The following is a 23,451-nucleotide window of genomic DNA, read 5'->3' on the forward strand; positions in this document are numbered from 1 at the left end:
GGCGTCCAAATACAGGACTTACACACAGTTGTTTATCCTATAGGGAGAACTCAAGGCATCAGGCTTACACGAGCTATTTACTTTGTATTATCAGGAGAAGCCCAGAGTTACCTATTTATTTTCCTGCATTAATGGGCTTCTTTCTTGGCTCTTTTATGACGACCATCTATCCATACATGACCCACTGTCTCCCAGGGAGGAACCTATGAATTACAAAGCTATAAAGCAGTCTCAAGTCGGTTTTTTCCCCTCCTCCTAGCAAAATGGCTCTTCTGCAACGCCTCGGACAATATGACACCATTGAAGCTTACAGAGTCCTCAGATCACACTTCAGTTTTAAGAAAATATATAAATGATTACATATTTTTGTTTTGAACATCACTTGTATGAAAATCTGCACAATTCCAAAACGAAGAAAAAAAGATTGCTATTTCTCTCAGCTAAAAATTGGAAGAGACAGCTAGATCTCTCTTCCATACAAGCTACATAATTACTATAAGTAATTTTTATAAATATGGATTGCACCATACATTAACAACAGCGTAAGGGAAAAAGGAGAACTAGTTTTCTGCCTCATAAGAGCAGGTTTATATGGCTCAAAAGATAAGATATTTACTCAAAAAAATCTCTGCTAGGGAAGACCCGTTGGAGGCAGATAAAAGCACTTCTCTGGCCGTTGTTTTTAAGAAACACGGCAGCGGCGCGAGGGGACGCGCAGGCTGGGGCCGGCCGGCCTCCCCGCGGCGCAGGGAGATGTTGGCCACTGCGGAGGACGCTTCCTTACACTTCCCATTCCACTCACATCTCCCAATGGAAAAACTCAAAGATTTCATCAGCCTCATAATGTCCTTTTATGGTGAATGATCCTCATAGGATTTTATTCCCTCATCTTATTTTCCCCTGTTGTCTGCTTTAGGTCTGTAATGATCATTTACAGAAAGCAACAAAACGTAATCACAGCAAACTCTCGAGATCTGTTCTAGCTGGAAGGGTGCAAGAGGCAAGTTTTACAAGGGAGAGTGAATAACTTAGTAGAGCACGATAGGAAAAATGGACAACCCTTTTGATAAATGGTCACCTGCACGTCGCCTCCTCGCCCCCCTCATTACATCAGTTGCTCTCATAAAATTTATCTTTAAAGACAACAACCTGCAAACTCTCTACAAAATCCTATACGAGCAGATCTTCCCTACTGCATTCTCTCCACATCTCATGCAATCCTTCATCCATTTTAAACTTCTAGTGACCCTGTTGATTCTTCTATTTAAAATTCTTTCATTCAAACTTATATAAAGCCTCGGAAGCATGTTAATATACATCTCCGCAAAAGTTAAATCTATTTTGGCCATTCATGTTCAAAACAAAGCAACTGAAAGCATTGTAATGCAAGTTTAAATAGATCCAGTTAATGACAAACAGAGCAAGAGACGCGCAGAGGCATAAACATCTTCCAGTTCGCCACGAGCGGAACCACGAAGCTGGCGCGCGGCCCTCCATCACCATCCGAGGGACTGCCAGGAGCAGGGCGCTGCTTTTATTTCACCTCTTTAGCATTACAGCCGTGGCAGAAGCTGCGGCTATCTTTACATCCCAAGCATGCGTTTCGTGACTCCAATTAAAGACGCTATTCCATTAAAGACAGCAGCATCTTCCCTCTTTGCACATACACATAATAAAGTTGCGCAATTTCAATATGAGAATCCAACATGTAAAATAAGCTTCTAAATATCGTACGTACAAAAATTTCCCTTATTACACACAACTGCCTTTGTACGTAACAACGTGCAAGTGCCTCACTTCTCTAGAACAGGTAACCGCATTCGTCAGGCCAGTAATTCTTCAAGTGTTGGGCCTCTGTACTGACAACACGGACGCCGCAAAAAGCCCGTCTTCCTGAATGGAAGCAGCAGGGAGATTTCCCTGCCCCATTTCAGTGTGAAGTATTCGCTACAGTCCAAAATGAAGCCTCTATTTTACCCCATGTCATTTCAGGGCTCTTTTTTACCTGGATTTAACCGAAGCTTTCAAATTTTCTCTCTCTCTCCTTGTTCTGTAGGCTCTCTTTTAACTTGCTTTCACCTTGTCGTTCTATCTTTTGCTCCACAGCCAAGGTGGGTGTAATATTCTTCCCTTTATTTATGTTTCTTTGCTTTTACATGTCCCCGCTTCAGTCTCTCATACTGCCACTCGCACACTTTAGAGTAGTTAAAATGCTACAAAACTTCACCATTTCTTGCTTTTGTGAGCGAGCTGAAGGCTCACAGTTGAAGTACATGGTTTCGTGATGTTGCTCTTAGGGGAAGAGAAGCTATCAGATGATTTTAAATGGTTAATGAGCTAGGAAAAAGGGTGTACAAAATACTTTCTGGAAGCTTTCGAGTTTGCCACTGGCAGATAGGGTTGTCATAGAGAAAACTTCATGGGCTGGCTGTGTACTACGCTGTGTCCATGCCACTAATGAGCTGATGCTTATTTCGTCCTGTCCCCCTCCTTTTCTGTTAGCTACTTGAGCACTATTTTCAGCGATCGGAAATGACACAAAATGTTAATGCTGAAGTTCTCCTTTTAGCTGAAGTTTGATGGAGAATAAAAGAGCAGACAAGACAGCTCAGAAACCCTCCAGGCACATGTAGCATCCCAAAAACATTTGGTTTCCATCTTCAGCTGCAAATTATAGACAAGACGGATGTGTTTTAAACAAAAAAGGTCTGTTCGACTTCATTCTTGCAGAAATGCTAATACTGAACCACTGTCAACTGCGTGAATCAAGAAGGGGACAGCCAGGAAAGAGAATTTCCCTAAGAATACTCAGATCCTGGTAATTAATTCATAAAAAACCTACTAGTTGAATAATTTTTTTCTTGTGTTGCTGTTTAGCAAAAATACTGAGCCTTGGATTCCTGCCCCAACTCTTTGGAGACAAAGCATTATTTTAATATTCACCATACAGATGTCTGCAGGAAAAGAGAGACTATTGCTTAGGTGTCCTTTTCTCTGTTAACATAGCCATAATTCAAATTCAGATTGTTTTCCAAACAGACTAAAGTAATCATTTGTTAGCGAGTATGAGCGTACACAGACTGCTCTTCCTGGAATGGCCCAAATCTTGTTTTCTAAGAAACAACGCTGTCCGCAGGCAGCACATTTATACTTTTCAAACATCCCACAAAACCCTAGTCAGTATAAGAAATACAATTGCTTTGTTTATCAGGTTCTAAAAATACTAGAAACGTTCTTTTATGAAAAAGATGTTTTCTTACATGCCCTAAGCTTGACAGTTCACACTAATTAATTCTCTTCCTGAAGATTTAGTAGAGTTTAGGGTTTTTTCACAATTACAAAATAATACAAGCTGTGTGTAATAGGGGTTTTTTTTGTGTGTGTGGGGGGGGGGGGTATTAGTTATTCTAGGGGTATGTGTCCCAAATTTTCTACAGGTACTTAGGGCCCATTTAGAAAACAACCCTGCTGTAGCTCCACATTCTGCGCAAAATCAGTCTCGTGGCACCTAATGATATTCTGAATCTCAATAAAAGGATGCAGCAACAGTGAAACAGAGCAGAGGTGAAATTTTCAAGAGTCTAAACTGACTTAAAGTATAAAACCAACTGAAATTACATTTAGACAGTTAAATTATACAGCTTAGTTAAATTATACAGCTTATTTTGGCAATTTTACCTGCATTTCAAAGTGTGTTAGACCTGTTTAGATCACACTGTTTTACACAACGGGACCTTCAGAGGAGAAAATGGTAACTGTATTGATGTAATACATCATATTTTCTCTTAAGGGGATTTCGGAATTGTATTTCAAAGGTGTCTATTTTACATAATTGATGAATTCGTATCCCAAGGCCTCCATTTACAAGACAACACTAGATTCTACTTGTAGATTCAAAATGATACTGAATCTCTAGTGTTCTCATAACTAACAGAATATACGAAAGCTTAAATCTTGTTAAGCTAGTCTTTAAAGGAATACAGGAAAAGTATTTTATTGTTTTTTAGGGCTGGAAAGGATGAAGCAACAACTATTTACAACCTTTGTTCATATGGGATTTTAGAGTCTTTGGCAAGAGTTGAAAATTAGTCACAAAATACCTGAAGGATTTTTGAGGAAAATTATAACATGGAGTTTAACTAGCCTCCTTTTACTGTTATTAATTTAGAATAAAATGAAAACTGCCATGAATTACCTACTGCAAATTTTATGAATTTATTTCCTGAAACTCCAGCAGCATAATCCTTTGATTAGCACTTGGAGAAGTGAGATGTTTTAACTACTTCTACAGCCTTTTGCCAATGACTTACTATGAAACATTAGGATATCATTTAAGCTTCAGTTCCGACTGAGATGGATAGACTTGGGATCTTGCATTTGGAAAAGCTAGGAAGTTACAACGGCAATCATAATGAGCCTGAACAACTACATAAAACTAGTGCTTTAATCACTACAGATAGCTAATTTCTGATGAAATTAGTGGTATCTAAAAGCTAGGCCTCTACTCTCACTTGGGATGATACAAGTCACTCTCTGAAGCTATTTCTCTTCGCTGGTTGTTGAGAAAACCTCTGCAGACTTCAGATAACACGTCAGACAGTGGATAAAGTTTGATTACTCTATATAAGGTACTAAGGATCAGACTGTGACTGCATTTTAGCAGTAGTTTTCTGCAGTACGTTTGCAAAATGAGTCACACTTGGCATGCGCAACTGCATCTGGCATCTAAGCTTGTTAAATGTGTCTGGTAGAGTATCCAGTAATTAATGGGTTACTGCTCAATACAATACTTAAATACCAAACTAAAGCATACTGGAATATGTGCAATTGTAACCTTGACAGAAGCAAAATAGTATCATGGCCTGCAACACTGCCAAAGCAAACGTTATGTCAAGGTCAGCTGGAAAGAACGTCAAGACCCAGCTAATTAGAACCACACCGTCAGTGCTAGCACACTGGGGAAGGAAGGGTGTTCCTGACTGAAAAAGAGGTAAGCTTTGGTGCTTTGGCAGAGAAATGGCAAGAAAACACCAATAGTGTTTTTCTCTTGCCCTTTTTATCATCTCTGCAGTGACATCTTCAAATTACCATTGCGTTTGCTGAAGAGGATGTGAAGTCCTGAATGAGTCACCTACAGAAGTAGGTGGCAAATGCAACCCAAAGCTAGAGAGGTGTTCTACCTTAGTATCTCCATGTTCTATCTTCATCTCCATTTTGGCTTGGCACAAAAAAAGCTAGAAAACCAACACCAGAAAAACCCAACACCTAAGGTGGTGAGACACTGCTACAACAACAACGTAGTCTATTTTTTCCTTAACGTCTCAAAAATCTACCAGACAAGCTGCCATCTCTTCCCTTGGAATTTATTTTTAAATTCTCATTATTTTGCAGACAGAAGCGTGCAACGGTTGCTAGTAAGTCAGTGGAATTCACAAAGTGCTCTGCAAAATACTAATGAACATTTTCATACCCCCCCCAAAGTCATGTGCACACTGCGCTGCATGACCAAGATAACTCAATACATTTAATGGACAGGTCTGTCCTCTCTCCTCTCTTCTTTCTTCATACAGTTCACCCACTGCCACGTGCCGGCAATGAAAGAGGGATGGCATTGGAATATCAAGCAGGAAACTCAGGCTCAATTCTTGTGTTGTATATTCACTGTACGAGTGTCTCCCATGTCTATTCAGTAATTTCAACTATGGGTATACAAATTTCTGCTATTTTTTTTTATGTGTGTGTGGTCTCAGAGCCACAGCATTAATCAAGTTTATATATATATTTGTCACTTTGTCTTCCCATCCATATTTTTAAGAAAAGAAAACACATTTGGTAATAAAATGAATGTTCTGTGGCTCTTTATAAGAAACAGCCATTTGACATTAGCCCCAAAGCCTTTATCTAACAAAAAGTTATTACACAAAAGAAAATGCTATAAAAGTAAGGTATTTAAACCCTCAGACACATCTCTCCTGAGAAATATCTGCCGTTGCCAAATATAAGTAACCTCCACATTTTCAATTGATTGTAAATTGAATTAGTCCGTCACGTGCAACAGTCTCTACTCGCCTCTTCACCCCGCACCCCACCCCTATTTTTAAACAGTCGAGCTTTTCAAAAGGGAGTTATAGTACAACTACTCCTCCGAATACAAACCAGGCTGATCAGCCTCCGACAGGGACCTGTCCAGTATCCACTTAGGAACTGGGCAAATACCATACACGTGTGAATAATCCTGGACAAGGTAGTTTAGTATTATACCATCCAAATAACGAGTTTTTCTGCTCACCTGGGGTACCTGGCTACTACATGGCTGGTTACACAGCAGCCGGCCAGAAACAGTTGCATCGTGTGTCTCACCTCTGACTACGCTTAGCCACCAGCAAGCAGGAACAGGGGTGCATATGTTGCACTACATAGATACCATATGCTCTAAATAAAGTAATATAGCATTTTAAAAGAAGAAATACATTATGCAGAATATTGAGAATTTCCCCAATTTATATTAATCATCGACTAGTACTTTGGGGACACAGTACCTTGTGAAAATTTTGCTACATTATGTTAGAAGCAGCAAGGAGGCATATGAAAGAGAAGAAAGTGGGTTTTGTACAGATGTGACCCACTCTTACTAGCTCACCTTTTCCCGATTAGCTGGTGACAAGCTTCTGTAGAGCTTCTTGCCTTGCTTGCCAGCATTCCAGATGGTGAATGACGTCCAGGAGCTCAGGACTCTGTCTTCAAGAAACCTGACTCGGTGATTCCAGATGGTTGCCCTAGAGAGTTAGAAAAAGGGTGGATTTTGACCCCTAAAACTTTTAGCATTATTATATACCTATATGCATATGTACATACTCACATACACATAAACCTGACCAGACCGATGCACACGTGATATTAAAAAAAAAAAAAAATTCACACCAAAACCTTATACTAGAAATTTCCAAGGAAAATGTAAACTGTTGCTAGAAAAAAAGAAATTCTGTGGAAGTTCTCAGACAAAAATCATTAGGATAGATTTGAAGCTGTAGCCAAACCACTATTATTTTCAAGAAACCTTATAGACGATCACAAGAAGAGGAAAAACTGTGGCTATGGTAATCAGATTCACTGCCGACACTTCCAGCTGCGCACCACTACGCTGTTTGCCCGTACTCGCCATACGAGCTGCTCTATAACCCGGCAGTGCATACAGGCAAACGAGCTCCTACATCCAAGGTGACCTCTTCATGTTCCATCCGCCCGTGCACCTTTATAAGAAATAGCATTTCATTTCATTCTAACAAAGAGCAATGGAAAATTTTTTTTTTTTTTTTGAAGAAGCGGTATGCCTCATAAAACTTCTTAAAATACGCTTTAGAAAAAACCCAAGCTGGCAGATGTCTGTGTCCAATTACACCTTTATGTCTTCGTGTTTGTACTAAGTTCCACAATATAATTTAAGCCAAGTGGTTGTGGTGAACAACTGTGAGGCTAATACCGAAGGAAGAACCACGTGGCTTTGGAACCAGTAACGAGGGATCACCTAACATCTTTGAATACTGACGATCCTTCGAGATCTTCAACAACATGTGCTCAGAAAGAGAAGACAACTTCGAGGAAAGCGTTTGGTTCACGGACCATTCCTCCCAACTGTCAAATTCACTTTGACAACTACAATATTTTTCTGCACGCGTGTGTCTGTGCGTGTACGCACGCGCGTACGCACGTTTCCTATCGCTTTCAATCAGGCATGCTTTTAAAACAGCAATTCCCACCCTATAACGCAATATTTAAGACTGCATCATTTACAATGGTTTAAAGAAAACTGCACGCTGTTAAGAACATCTGGTTTATGTCCAGGGTTCATTCAATATTCATTAACTAGGAACGTATCTCATACTTAATAAACAGCTTTCTAGACACAATAAATTGATTTCCTCAATTTACGGCTTGACAGATGAATCTTCCTAATCTACATCTCTTGAACAAGGCACCTTGAGTTGAAAATCTTTCATAGGAAATTCTGATACACACCTAATTGTCTTTCCTTTCTGAAAGCATCTCTTCAAATAGGTTTTTCCATTTGCTTTATCATGACAGAGCACAATACACTTTATAACAATTGTTACAAATTGTTCTACAATTTGTAATACAACTTGTGATCCAAGAAATTAGACACTGAACTTAGTTAAAGCATTAACGCAAAGAAAGCAGTAATTTGCCTGTGAGATCCTAAAGTGAATCCTATGGTTTTCGTAGTCTTGGGAAGCACATATTTTTTCCTACCAATATACCTTCTTCACAGTTCAACTTTGAGCCTCACAGTCTTCTATCTCAAGTTGGTATGGAATTTAAACACCAAAATACCCAAAGAATGTGTTATTTCTTCTGCTTCAAATAAGGCTTCTGATTCATGAGTCAGCAGAGGTTATCGTCGGGCAGCTACAGCAGGCGACTTCGGGTCTGCAAGCGCAGCTTGCCGTTTTACAGAAAAATCAAAATCCACTCAAGCTTCCCTGATGTTAAGGATCTGAAGTGTCCGGGTGGGCAGAGGCCGGGAAGAGGAGCTGCCACAGCTATGCTGTTGTCAGCCATTGGCACCAATGAATCAGACTGCTCCGTCTCCTGGTTGCAGTTCCGATTATCCGTAATCCTGTACGCATTACACCAGTTTTGGTTCTCTTACAAAACCGTAAACACATGAGTACGATCACTAGACGTGTCTGATGATCTGGCATTACAGTAACATCTGACTTCTCTGAAATATTTTCAAATTTTTCCTCTTTGCAACCGATTATCAAATGTCACAAAGCCAAATTTATTGTTCCAAATTATTCTTATGAATTATACCTCTGAGGTACAAGCATAACATTTGAGGTTACTGAGGTTAATAGGTAACCTAATTTGTTCCCAAAAGTTTGTTAGCAAACTTTTCTAATATTTTACGGATAGAAATTTTGTGTTGTTCTTTCACATCCCCGAGTCATGGTTTGAAAAACATGGAAGCCCCATAGCACTAAGGCACGGGGATTCTTGCTGGGACTGTTAGCTAGCTCCAGAGAGCCCACTGCACTTCAGCGTGCCATTTTTGAGCACAGCCAAATCCTGCTTAGCACTTCATCATCGATTGTGGTGTGATAACTTGGAAAGAACTTCACACACAAGTAAACCTACCCAAGAAGAACAGTTACTCCGTATAAAATTTCCACACTGCTTTCAAGACTGCGGCTGTGCACCAACACTTCAACTAATGGAGAGAAAAATAATAACCTTGGATTTGATTGCAAATCTCTTCTAATGCAACCACAAGCTGCATTCCTGCTGCAAAGCTTTAGCTGCTGCTGGCATCTTTTGACACTTGCCTCTTTCCACGTTCATTAGAGCATATTATATTCCCAGAAGGAAAGTTAAAGGAAAGAAATATGAAGGTCAAGTATTTTTCCAGGATCACTTTACTGGAAATTTTAGAGCTTCTGCTAGCTTCTAAAAAGGAAGATTATGGGTTTGCACGTAAATGGAAAGGTTTTAAAACTGATTTTACTTTGAAATGTGACTTCAGAAGGGTAACGGTGCATTACATTCCAGAGGTACTCCGGAATCTGTTCTGTTGACTTGAGTGACAAAGGCAAGTTTCTTTTCCACTTGAGTTTGCACTTAAGAAAGCTAAGGAAAAAACAGGCAACCTTACAAGGCATAAAAAGAATTATCAACTAACTTCTAGTTATATGGCAAAGACACATCCAGGCACACAGAAGATGTTTCTGTTGGGCATGGAAACGTCCCGGTACGTTCAGTATTGGTCGCTTCCAGACAGTAGGCATTTGCTGTCTAGGGGATGGGTGCCTGTATTCCACAGAAGTCCCTACAGAGGTAAAATTCAAGCGGATCAAACCCCGTTGTTGGTAACCACCCACAAAGATTTCAGACTGAGGCAGATTTACTGACCCGATCTTATCTATGAGTGTTATACTGAGAAATGCAAGCGCGGAAATATTTAAGGGAATTGCACTCAGAAATAAAAGGTTATGAAACGCATTAAACTCCAAATTAATTGGATCACTGTTCAAATATAAAAATATTGTCAGGCAGCTTCATTTAAACACCAATAAATGGCTTGCTTGAATACCTGTTTCGGGTTGTGAAAATGAAGCCCCTATACTCAGCACTTGCGATTTTTAGCTTGCGTCCCTATGAGGCATTCTTACAAAAATGATCGCAGAAATGTATTTTAAAATCACATCCCCATATTCTGTGTGCCCTTGTTAATGGAAATTTTAAGTTATATTGAACACTTTGCAGTCTTGAGTTAACCTTGGGATACTTTTAACAGTGCAAGCCGAGACCACCAGATAAATACAGAATTGAGGGGAGAATTTGTGACTGAGCTTTAGCGTGACAACCACAGACTTAATCCTTGTGAACACGTGCTCTGCACGAACAATATAGCTCACGTGTTGAAGCAAAAGGTAGCTTACAGAGTCTCAAAAGCGAGAGTTTCAGTTATCCCCCTCAGGTTTCCGGTTCGCCTAATTTGCCACATTTTTTGATGTTTCCAGAACAGATAACTGGGATTCCTGCCTTGAGGGATCAGGGAACGCCATTTTCCCATCCTTTAAGAGCCAGTGCAGGTGCAACAGCTGGGAACTGTAGCAACGTGCAAAGGATGATTAAAGAAAATGCCTGAAACGATCTAGAAGTTGTACAAACCACTACCCAGAGACGATTCTCACAGCTATTTTCAGGTTTTGCATTATTACATATTCATAGCCACCAGCAAAACCTAGGAGGTATTATCACTCTGCATCATCCCAAATCGAGGCTGCTTTTCCTACCCACGTCGGAAAGGACTAAAAGTAAGCACTTCCCCAGTCGCCTTTAGTGTCATTTCCCAGCCTGTATTCAGTCACCGAGGTTCTCCTCAGCCAGAAGGTGGGATACAAATCCTTCTGACTGCAGAAGGTGGATCCCACATCCTCATACTCCTCCTTGACCCCAATTCTTGAAGTACACTACTTACCCCATTTCCTTCATTTTTTTGGTCACTTCTTTACAAAAGAAATGTAAGAAGGATACATTTTTCTACTCTGCTTACACAATTTTCCTAAGATCTCGCTTGCCGTGGCCCCTCCGTACTCATCGGTTATGTAATCTGGAAGGACGAAGAGGAGCCAAAATTCCGCAGGAGTGAAACGAGGGTATTCATGCAGCGGGTGAGAACGACTACGAAGTGTGTTCCTCAGTCCCGAGCCGTTATTACCATACCATCCACCCCAGTAATGTAACAATGGAGCTCTGTTAAAATGTGCGCTGACCTACTGACTGAACACAGGAGTCAAGAAACATCTGCTCTACTCCTATTTTGAAATGACAGATAATGTGACAATAAAAGCTATATGATTTAATGTCTGAGCTCAGTTAAACCTCGCCATATTGTTTGACTGCCTTTCCCCTCCTTCCCCCAGTGAGGCTACATAAGTGAATCAACAGAGCAGACAGATGTACAAGTACTTGAGAAATGCACAAATACGAGCCCAATATCCTCAACAGTACTGGAATTTTAGGCATTGATTACCGTCCACAGCAATGCTATAAATCTATAAATCTGACCTTTTCTATATACGCTGGCCCCGCACGCTACTCGGGTAACGCCAGGCAGGAAGAAGAGCTGTTCAAGTGAACGGCCTCTTCCAGTGGTTTTTCATTCATGGCAGGATAAGAGTTTGATATTCTAGGTGAATCTCACCTGATAGATAATCCAGAGATGGAGGAACAGAGAACTCTGTAATCACAGGGAGAGCTGAAAGAACAGGCTCTCTATAGCCAGTTTTGCACGCAGAATTCAAGGTCCTTACAATGCACAGGAAATTCAGAAATGAAGCCCATTTGAACCTTGACCATACTGGCGAATAAACTGATTTTTTTTGTCTTTGTTGTCCTGTTGAACTTCATGTGAACTTATTAATTGCCGGACTAGATCGTCCCACTGAGTTATTACATTTACACTGTTAATAGGTTCTATTAATGTCTGAGTTCATCTTCAGGTCGTGGGTCATTAACTGAGGCATGGTTTGCATTGTGGCCTGTTTTTCATGAAAGGCTTATTAAGAACGACAGAGACTATCAATGTTAATGCCATTTACTTTTCAAGAATCTAATGAGGTCATTAGTTTCCATGTTTAATTGAAGTGCCAAATGCAAGCATAGACGATAAAAATGCAGTTGACCTCATCTTTATGTCAGTTGTGCAGGCGCACGTTACGCTATTCCTGCCTCCCGCCTATTTTTGGATGCGTACGTTTTTGCAGGAAATGAAGCAGGCATTCCTGCGCTCATCAGCGATACCAGACCCAGGCCTCGGAGCACCCCTACAACAACCAAACGTGCGTTTCAGGCTAAGTGCCTGTTCTCCTGCGCTTGGATGACACTGGAAGCTTCTAGTGCCTAAAGCCAGATGGTTTCAATAGATTACGTAATTTTGGTTATTTCTGCAGAACAAGCTCTTCCGATATTATACTCAGTCTGAATACACGGCATATGAAATTGCTGTAAGCCCGGTGAGTACGCTTCACGTTTTCTGCATAAAAGGGAATCGCCTGAATGTCAGAGGGAAGGTACAAACATTATTTTCTGCGTATATTAAATTTCTCTTGACCAAAAGCCTGTCAATTGCTACAAAGATTAGCTACCTGCCCCAACTGTCTGTCTTCACGAGCAACACTACCTAAAGACAAGTACAATGTTTTATTGCTCATCTTGTTCCAAGCTGACTTTTATCTCGCGATGAGGTACATTGTTTTATACACAGTTCCCTTTTTCTCCCTTTTGGCAAGATAAAAATCTATGAATGTTTTTATTATACACCAAACTTTCTTACTCCAGTACTTCTCACTATAAAGCCAGCTGTGATATTGTATCAAACCAGCGTAATGCAGCTATGTAGCACAAAGTACACACAGCCCTAGGATACAAGCTGTAACGTGAGATAAAATGATTTAGATCTAAGAGATACAATACGTGGGATTTTGTGTTGTAAATTCCTGGCTGAAGAGAAGTTTCTTAAAACTTGTATCGCTCATTCACATTTAGCAGGTATCCATCAGAGACTTCAGATGAAATTACCATGAGAACGTTTGTATTTCTGCATGCACCTCATGAAATCTGAATACAGACTGTGCTTCATTCCGATTCTGTCATACACCCAAAACATTTAATAACGCGCTCTGATGCCTCCAGGGTAAGGGAGAATGCAAATAAGTTTTCGTTTCCTGCTGCACAGATACTTTCACCTCTAGATATCTGCTCCAGAAGGACACTAATCATAGGAAATGACCTACAAATCATTAGTGTTTACAATTATACATACTAAATAAAAAGAACTAAATGTCGCTCGCCAAGTAGTTTTATATATATTTTAGGAAGTCTGAAAAAGCAAAATCAGGCATTTTTTCCCCTGAACAGTAATGAAAGACACTCGTATAAACCGAAATCAGCCCGTAATAGGCTACGAGCGACTGTTGTCTTTGGTGAAAAGATTGGATTACACACCTTTGTATAAACAAGTCCTACTAACCAGCTCTATTTTTTAAGACTGAAACCAGGCATAAACTGTTAAAAAAAAATTAAAAATCAACTTTCCTAGAAGCATCATTTTGATCTCAGACAAGATATTAATCTGGTTGGTGAGTTACTACTGCCAAAGCCAGGTCTAGGCTAACTCTGAAAATTGAAAGACAACACAGGCCAATGGCAAAAGGCAAAACGCCACAGAAAACTGCTCAAACAAAACACACCATTGGAAAAAAAAAAAAGAGACTTCTAGAAAAGGTACAACACGCATTAAATAAGGTGGGGTGACCAAAAGGCAAATTAGGACAGACCCAACTTAAATTATAGACTTAAACCTTTGTGATGAGTCCATTAAGCTCTTTTTGCTCGACGCGCACCTCAGCCTTTAGAACCAAATGCTGGCCAGCCCTTCACAGCTTAGGCAACGAACAGGGGAACAAGTCAATAAGAAGAGATGTTACACAACCTCATATTTGAAAGTTCGCACAAAATATTATTAACAGTAGTACCAGCAATAGCCAACAGGAAGAACGGCTAGCCTGACTTCTTAGAATGAGACAAGAAAGGCGCCAATTTGGACATGCAAACTGCACATCTGAAACAGCTTACAGTATTTCCACATTCTCACAGTATGTTGTAATTCAGGGTGCTTGTGCCACACAACCTTGTAGATCTGAATAAGCAACAGCTTGCAGTAAATTCAAAACAAACTCATTTCCAAGAATAAGATGTTTTCCCACAGATACAAGCAACAGGCTTCCAAGAGTTTTAGCATCCCATGATGCATGACTGAAAAGTTTGTAACTAACTGCCAAAATGATCACACACTAAAAGAGAAAAAAAACCCTTAAACACCAATAAAAAGGAAAACAATTTACCTCATATTTGTTTGCAAAATCCAAAGAATATCTTCTATTCGCTTGGAGTGACTGTTTCAGAGTTAAATGATTTTATATACATATGCATACATACATATGTATGTATATATGTTTAGTGGTGGCCTTGGCAGTGCTGGGTTAACGGTTGGACTCGATGATCTTAAGGGTCTTTTCCAACCTTAACGATTCTATGATTCTATATATGAATTTATAAAGATCTATAGTGACAGTAACCATCAGCATGGTATTTATGCTAGCAAACTATAGTATTTACAGTAATACCTTAATATAGTGATATACAACTAAAATGCACATTAAAATGTTTAGCTTTACTAGTCGGTTCTACAAAGCCATACAGATAGGACTGACTGAAGAGTATATTTATATCATTAATCAGTAAGAAAACAGTTTACTTAATTACCACTGTGATTCTGGTGTGGGACTCCTAAAGGACAGTAAAACTCGTGTAATTTTTCATTAACGTCAATGCATAAGAGAAAGAAATGACTTTGGCTCAGCTTGCCGCACTTCTGATCACGAAGGATGCCTTCGATGGGCCAAAGGAGCAGGTAGAGGCATCGGCAATCGACAATTTACATTTTCTTTAAGGGCAGACGAGCACCGTAAGAGCAGTAGGCAACAGCTTACCAGGAAGCACCTGAGATAATTACTCCTAAACATCCTCAGGTATTTTTCAAACCTCATTATCTGATTTAGATGGTTTAGACCTTTTAAAATAGGGAAATAATATATGTAAATGCAGCACATGATGAGATGAAAGGTTTAAGTTTTATTTTTTTTTTCAAAGGAAGGTTTTTGTTGGTATTACAAGTTTCTGTTTGCTTTTTAAAAATTGATACAATTAATTTTGAAATTAAGCTTTAAAAATAAAAAAAATATTTTTTACATTATGGTTCACATGGCAAAAAATTAGAATCAAAACCTCACATATTAAAAATCCTAATTAAAAACCCCAATAACGTTTCACCACTAGGATATATTTCAAACACGTTCTTGCAATCGTGTTCAAAGTATTGAAAAAGTCACAGCTTCGCTGCTTGCTTTTGCCATGTCCAGCAGATGAGATCCATACTCATACAAAGTATTCTTAATCTGCTTTGAGGATAAGAAACTCAGATGCTTTAAATAACCAGAGAGGTGACTGAGGCAGATTACGAGATCTCACGCCATCAGTCACAGTCTCAGCTGAAGGGATGCTCACTGGAAGCTGAGAAAACAGCACCGCTGTAACGCGGTCCCCAAAATGCTTCATTGCTCTTACAATGCCCCTTGGAAATTATTTCAAGAACAGTTGCAAAGATGGAAAAAGTTCTTAGAATATTTGTCAAGTGTTAAACTGCCCCCGCGCCAGCCCTGCCTCACTGCGTCGTTAACACGGGAACACCGATAGCGTACGGGCAACAGCACCCGAAGCAAACATTGCAATTCATAATTTCAATTCCAGCATTACAGTATGTTACTCAAAAGCAAATTAGAGCAAGAACGAACAGAAAACTAAACTTTCACCATCAAAAGAGGATACTACCAGCATATTATGTTATGCTTGCTTTTTAGCCTTTTTTAAAAACAAACAAACAAACAATTAAACACAACTAGGTAATTATTTTGCTCTGTGATGTCTTGAAGAAATTAAGCATCTTTGCAGCCAACCATCCAAGATGAAGCTAATTTTCTACCAAAAAACGCAACTTACTCTAGGACGGAATGAGTCGCAGCCTGTGGATGGTAGCGGTACAGCAGGAGGCAATGGTTTACTCGAAAGACTTCACCGCCCTTTTGGATGTGTTTATAAAAAAACAACAAATCTTCTGGAACGCCCTGGAAGAGAAGCGGTTCTTTCAAGCCACGAAGTGACCAGTATTCACAGTTACATCTAAAGACACATTGTGTTTTTATGCCAAATGAATAAGGCTTAACCTAATTTTATTCATATTCTTTCTGTATGTCTCCATGAAGTTGTCTAACAGGTCATTAAATAAACATATCTGTAGAAAAGATAAAGCAAGCAGTGCTATTTCAAAACAAAGTACAGCTGACCACAAGGACAGAGGTGGAAAAATAAAGATAATCTCCTTTTGACAGAGACACAAAGCTTGGTACAGGTTAGTCCCAAAAGAGAGAACCCCGGCTGCTGCACAGTTGACGAAGCCTGAAGAGCCAGGTAACCAAACAGTTTACTGAAAGGGATCACTGACTTCAGAAGTGTTTTTTCGTTTTACTAGAACTATTGTTCTTTCTTTGGTTGCCATACGTATACCAGCCTCTACTTAGGAAAGGTGAATCAGGCCCTGTAATAAAAGACCTTAATAAAAACAACCTCAGAATGAGACAACGTCTGAAACCAAAACTTTTTTCTTTTTTCTTGCAACTTATTTCCACGGTCCAGTCTTCCTAACAGGACTGCAAGCAACGGTGCTGAAACACTGCAAGAAAAAAATCTCCTCGAACTGTGGATCTATCAGCTCTAGGAAACATTAGAGATTTCATGATCATATGCAACATTTCCCACCTAAAATCAGAAAACCTTCATGCCAGAGTGTCAGAAGGGCCATCTCATGGCACACAGTGTGCAATTACACATCATAGCACAGGAAAGCACAAACCCACCTTTACGATACAGCCCTATACTGAAGGTAAAACATCAGCATCTATTTACATTTTGCAATGGTGCAACTTCTTGGACTATGGCTAGAACATTCAATTTTTCTATGTTTCGATACAGATTTTTCTTTCCTCCAACCCAGTGTTTAAAAGGTCAGATGACTTTACCAGGCTAAAAATCTCAGCTATATAAAACCAGGTGGTCCAAATAAAATATTTAAGTGCAGCATCAATAAAAAGCTGAAAGATAACATGACAAAGTTGTGAAGGAAAAGTAAAAGAAGGGAAAGATATTGAAATACATTTCTTTCTGTAGGCAATATCACATACATGAGTAACAGGGGCATAAACCTCAACCTCAGCTATTCTATTTCAACAGAATAATAAGAGCACAATTTAAATTTTTTTTAAATTTATTTTTTCTCCATTGCCACAGCTTCTGAGTTTCTTCCATAATTAAGCAAACGAGATTCTCTAATTAAAGTGCTGGACACGAAATCCCTCTCTGGTTTCTGCTGGCCTTCTCGTTACACGAGCAATACAGTGCAGCGAGGGTTTCTCGTGCCCACCGCACCGAGCGCCCGTGGCAGGCATGGTCTGGACTGCGCAGCCAAGGGGGATGGAGGGGGGGAGCAATGAGACAGAAAAAGCTTTGAACTCTGGAAAACAAATCCAAAACAGTCAATTGAACATATGGATCTTGGGAGAAATCAGAACCAAATCAAGCTCTGTACTCGCAGCTCCAGACTTTACTATATAATAGATGGAGTTAAGACACTGAACTGGGCCACGCTGCCAGGTTCTGGATAAAACGGATTCTGATCTGATTGCTTGCTACGGGCAGCTTATCTGTAGCCACTCTTTGTCTTTGTAGATATTTGTCTGACTTTTCGTTTAAGAGCTCTGATGCAGAAGAAAACTTTTAGAGAACTTCATACAATTTATGCTCTATATGAAGCTACTTTGAAAGCCACAGAAGAAATCCGGGGGAAGCTGGGGTAGCAGACAGCAACCAGAGTCACCAACAACACAAGCAAAACACAAACTCTAATTCTTTCCATTTATCTTGTAACCTTTCTATCTTTTCCTTATTCTGGAGTTTAATGGAAATATTGAGAGTCAGCAGCAAAGTTTAAACCTTTTTCTCTTTTCCAGTCACACACTCGACTGTGTCGGGCAGGGCACAGACTTCGTAGCACATATCAGCTTACTGCAGTAGTCATATTTTGATTCAGATACATGATTGCATCGCATCCATATCCGCAAGTCATCTTTCGGATAAGCATTTACACTATTCAAGATAACCGTTAATATGTATATTAAAAAAGAGAGTTACTGCAAAAGTAAAGGGATCTTTCCAAATGCTGTTTGGAGTGCTCCTGTGCTTTGCTTTAACTGGCAGAAGTACTTTGAAGTAACGCAGGCTCGCCCTAGGAACGAGCAGGTGCCTGGTATTGCTCAGCAGCGGCCTCTCACACTACAAAGGAGCAGCGCTGCCAGGCGTTTTTCAGGGGAGGAAAGATGTTGACTGTGTTACAGACCCTGCAGGGATGGGACTTCCTACGGCTCTTGAGCGTGTGAGTTCGTTGCTATACAAGAGTTTCTTCCCAATTGAGACGTATTGGATCCAGATGGCATTTTAAACACCAGGAATCTTTGTCAAACAAAACAACTTTCAAAGAAAAAGCTGTTTAACCACTAAAAGGATATTTTAATGTATTTTTGGAGAATTAATATCCATCACTAAAAGTATCCATTAACAATCCAGCAATAGGCTGCCACATAAATACTTTTCAGCATTAATAAATACAATTAAATTGCACAGTTTACCTGTTATAGAGAGAACCTATATATAGAGAATTTTCCACATTATAGGCAAACCCCAACCCTATATGCTCTGCTGCACTAAGGGATAAACTCACTGGCCTGCCTCGCTCAAGGCTGTGCTCATCAGCTGCTGCTTACACCTCCGAGAGAAAAGCACGGCCTGCACCGGCTCGCTTCTAACCAGCCTGCACCAGCCATATGCAAAATCATCGTTCACTTTAACGTATTACTACGAAACAGGTGAAGGATTTGTGTTTGCCCAGTATTTTGGGCAGGTATCACTTGCTGTGCTGAGGGTTGGCTGTATGATGGGGCCTGATTCTGTATACACAATGGGATGTCAAGCAGAACCTAACTTGAATTCAAGTGATTCCTTGTTCAGGGACCAAAGTAAATATTCCATGAATCTTCTCTTGTCACCTTCTCATTGCTCTCTGTTTCTCACTCCTAGCAGATCGGTGTGCATGAAACGGTACTCCAACTCCTCTGTCCACAACATACGCACTCAGCAAGGAGGTGCAAGCCACCTACCACTACAACAGGCAATTCTGGCTACACTACACCTTTTGCAGCTCCACCATCAGTACTGGTGAGGAGCATCAGTAGGGATGAAGATACTGATCAGCAATTTTTGGAGGACTTTTCATGAAAGAGTGGCCCTCTGTGCAATGCTGTAACTAGTAACACCTGGTGAGAGATCATCTCGTAGCCCTGGGACAACCAACAGTAACTACTACAGGACTTCAGGCTGACGGGAGTCTTTTTTTGGTCACTTGGACAGAACTTACTATTAGGCTGTACAGGCATGAACACAATATAAAAGCTGCCTTTTACTGCTAAACCTAATCCAGGAGATGGACTCTGTGGCAGAATCACTCTGTCCCAACTTCCTCATCCACCTTTTTTCCCTCCATTCAGCCTTCTCTCAGTCACCTTTGACGTGTACGCTTCCCCTGTCCCCTTCCAGCTGCCAGGCACTCCAGCAGAGGTGGCGGATCCTGGTGAGCAAAACCAGGGGAGATTCAGCCTATGCAGAGCAGTCTAACTAGTGAAAATGGGAAACCTAACACTGAATGTTTCATATTTCAAGAATACACGCCTTTATAGCAAAAAGTGATGACAAACAAGACAAGGGAAGTAAGTCTATCCACACATGAAAAAAACCTTCAGCTTTGGGAAAGCTTAGTCCTTCCTCTTGCTCAGAGGCATCAAGGAAAATTGGGCTAGAACTTGGTACACTTTTTGCAAACCAGACAGCAACATCAGGGTAATTGTTGGACAGAGTAAGCCAAATTGCTTTAATTCCTCAGAGGAGCCTAAAATTGGTGAATGGAAAGAATGACTCAAAAAGGAAGTAACTTTTGATTCCATACTGACCTGTTTCTTGCAGGACTTCGGAAAGAGTTTGTTTCATTGCTGTTTTTTAAACTAACTCATTTCATACTGCACATTTTAGAACATTCATTAAAAAAAAAAACAACGGTATTAATATTACACTAGAGTTGCATAAAAAGCAGACCAAATGGTGTATATTACAACACTTAAGATTAAAGAGGAAAAAAAATTCTAAACTCAGAGTCATTTAGCAACAAAGCAGGGATGTTGAGTAAAAAAATCAAAGTACTTTTTTTTTTTTAAATACGTATGCCAACAGCTGCCCAACAGCAACAGCATTTCCTCAGAGTCTTGAGTCTTGGACTTACAGAAATAACACATACAGAGGGGTTGGCTGCATGGAAGTGAACACAAAAGACACCGTATTTTAAAGGAAGAAGTACAGCCTGAGAAACAAATGCTGTTCTGCCAGGCATTAAACTCCCCTACTCACCAACAAATGCTGTTCAAAGCGTGCTGCTAATGGGGAACAGCTACCAAGCTGCTGGAAGCTAAAACTAAATAAGAAATTGCAACGCTGCTCCAGTTTAAATGTAAAGGTAAAAAAAAAAAATAGGAAATAAAGTAATTTATCAAGAATTATCAATCCTTCGGTCCTTCTCTAAAGACAAGTTTTGTATTAAATGTCAATTGTATTTTTCTTTTGTAATGAACAACTTCTTATTGAAATTACTTATTTCAAGGAGAAATTATCGTTAATTGAGAATACTCCTTAGTTTAACTTCCTTTGGGATAGTCACTAGAGGTATGCAAGCAGGCCAGCCCCAAGCCAGCCCCATATTAAATAGCTATTAATAGCTTCTCTTCAGCATTATCCAAGATATTCTTAAGTCTCCCTTTCTGCACATCTGTCACTTCACTTTTTGGCTCCCATCCAGATCATGTCTTTACATCATTTTGCCTTGATTATAAGACCTGAAGCCTGTAACATTTACTTCATCGTTTGGGAAACAACAGGTTAGAGGAAACTCCAAAAGATTGCTTTCACCCACATGTATTGGCACAGGGAAATTCAGTTAAACAAAGATGACGGAGAAGTCAAATGGAAGGGAGGTGTTAAATTCTAAATGATATTTAATAACAGACTAGCAAAAATTGTCATTAGACGGGGGTATGGAGTGAATTTTCAAATAGCTTATAAAATGTAATTAAGCATTGGCTCCACCACTTTTTCTTTTCTTTTTAGATCAAATACTGCTCTCTGTTCAGCCTTAACTATACCAAGACAAAAACATTAGTGCCTGTGTTTTATCCAAATTTTTCCCCAGAGCACCTTGATAGGTTATTTGACAGACTGACCATATTTTAATTCATGTTCCAAAAAACCAAATTCCTACTTAGCCTTTTACCTTTCAGGCATTATTGTAACTGCTTGTCTTTCTGAAGGGAATGATATTTGTGTGCTCTGGCAGAGAAAAATGGAAAAATGCATTAGTTAATAGCCTACAAAGTTATCTTAGAGCTTTGCAGCATGTGCTACAGCCTCCTGTGCACCAAAGGATATTTTGACACCTCCTCAACTCGTGTTTTTTGTGACCTTTTATCACAAAAATAGATCAAAACTGAGCTCCAGACACTTTGTTCGGAGCCACAGTTTGTATTCAGAAAGGCCGGTGGCTTATAACATGCTATTCCATCTGGGGCTCATTAAGAATCATTTCCCTCTGTTTACACTTTAGATTAGTTTAGAACTTTAAGGCTGCCATTCTATTTTTAGTTTTCATACACTTAAAAAGGAAGGCTAAATACAGAGGTGACAGGAAATTTGGAACCAAGTTGTGGTAAAACTCTAGAGAAAGAAACAAGCGTGGCCTGTTACAGCTGCGATGCCAAGAATACCGCTTGACTAACGCCAAGACTCTGCAATTTGCCACATTGGCGTGGAGTGGAGCCTGCAGGTTAGCAATGCTCATTTATACAGCTCTTAATGTACTCAAGACTTCTTAGAGCATTTATCTCAAACAAGCTAGTTGCTTTAGCTTAGTGCCATTGCACACAAGCGGCTCGGACAGAAGGAGAACATGCGGGAAGAGACAAGTCATGTGCCTGCCCAGTGATCGCCATTCGGACGTTAATAGCAAACAAAATCTGTCGTCCACCTGAAGAATCCATTTTGGTTGAAGTACACAAGGTCAGCCGGCTACAACTGCAAAACGTTGGGTTTGTGTGCAAATTGAAGTGCGCTGCCAAACATAGGAAGCAATAACTTTGCTAAGCTAATAACAGACACCACGGCTGCCACTGCGCAGGACTTTATAAGTTCCCTACTTTAACATGATATAGCTTCGAAATCTGCTTTTCATATCACACAAGACCATGTACATTTTTTCCTCAGCATAACTTTTTGTGATGCTTTTGGACACAGTTATGACTTTTAAACAACGATGCTCGCTGTTAGAAGACACCAAGAAGTATAGGAGCAAAGCCAATCATGCGGATAATGTCACAGACTAATTGTCAAGTGTGAGTTCTGCAGGGTTTAGTAAAGTTCTGCCACCTCTCCAGTAAGGAAGCACTGCACTCTTTATCCAAATCGGTTGGATAACAGGAATATTATTTCCCTTTAGTTTCCTAAAAACTTAAGTCAGAAATAGGGTTCACGTGACTCTCCTCTTAGCAGTGGATATTATTTAAAATGTTACTTTATAGGCTTGTGACCATTTCTATTGTATTGTCTTAGTCTCGGCACACCATTAGAGCTTGCTAAAATCAACTACTTTTAAGTACTTCTGCTTTAATTATCATATATTAGAAGTTGCATAAATAACACCTCTACCATTTTAGTTAATGAGTGCGTAAAGCAAACCTGTCAGGTTCTTAGCCTCCATTTATGAAGATACTCCTTAAGATTTTGCTTGGACGTTGCCACAGTGATCACGTAAAAGGGATATATTTCCAACAATTGCAGATCTTGACCAGAAAGAAATTTTATTTCTAAAAACATTTTGTAAATATTTTAAAAAATCTGTTTTGCATAAAGCCTGGATGGAGGAAGAGATACATGCATACATGCATACCTACCTGTAATAAAAAAAAGATTACATCATAACTCACAGATTTATATTCTATCAGTCCACCCATACTACGAACATAACCATCAAATTACAGTTTCTTCCATGGAAGAATCATCTTCCATTTGTTCTAAGCACTGAAATATGAAGAACAGGTGTTTGGATTTAAT

At 39.7% G+C, this 23,451-nt stretch overlaps 1 protein-coding gene across 2 annotated transcripts in view; it reads right to left on the bottom strand.

Moving 5' to 3' along the window:
- B3GNTL1 (UDP-GlcNAc:betaGal beta-1,3-N-acetylglucosaminyltransferase like 1) overlaps nt 1–23,451 on the bottom strand; it is a 131,194-nt gene that overhangs the window by 12,746 nt on the left and 94,997 nt on the right. For both annotated transcript variants that reach the window (XM_082326588.1, XM_082326587.1), the window contains exons 8-9: nt 16,141–16,265; nt 6,641–6,776 (exon numbers count right to left, since the gene is read on the bottom strand). In XM_082326588.1, coding sequence (XP_082182714.1) covers nt 6,641–6,776; nt 16,141–16,265 — 261 coding nt within the window. The remainder of the gene's footprint in view (nt 1–6,640; nt 6,777–16,140; nt 16,266–23,451) is intronic.

The sequence above is a fragment of the Platalea leucorodia genome (genome assembly GCF_965183815.1).
Source record: "Platalea leucorodia genome assembly, chromosome: 14".
In the NCBI taxonomy this organism is placed as follows: Eukaryota; Metazoa; Chordata; class Aves; order Pelecaniformes; family Threskiornithidae; genus Platalea; species Platalea leucorodia.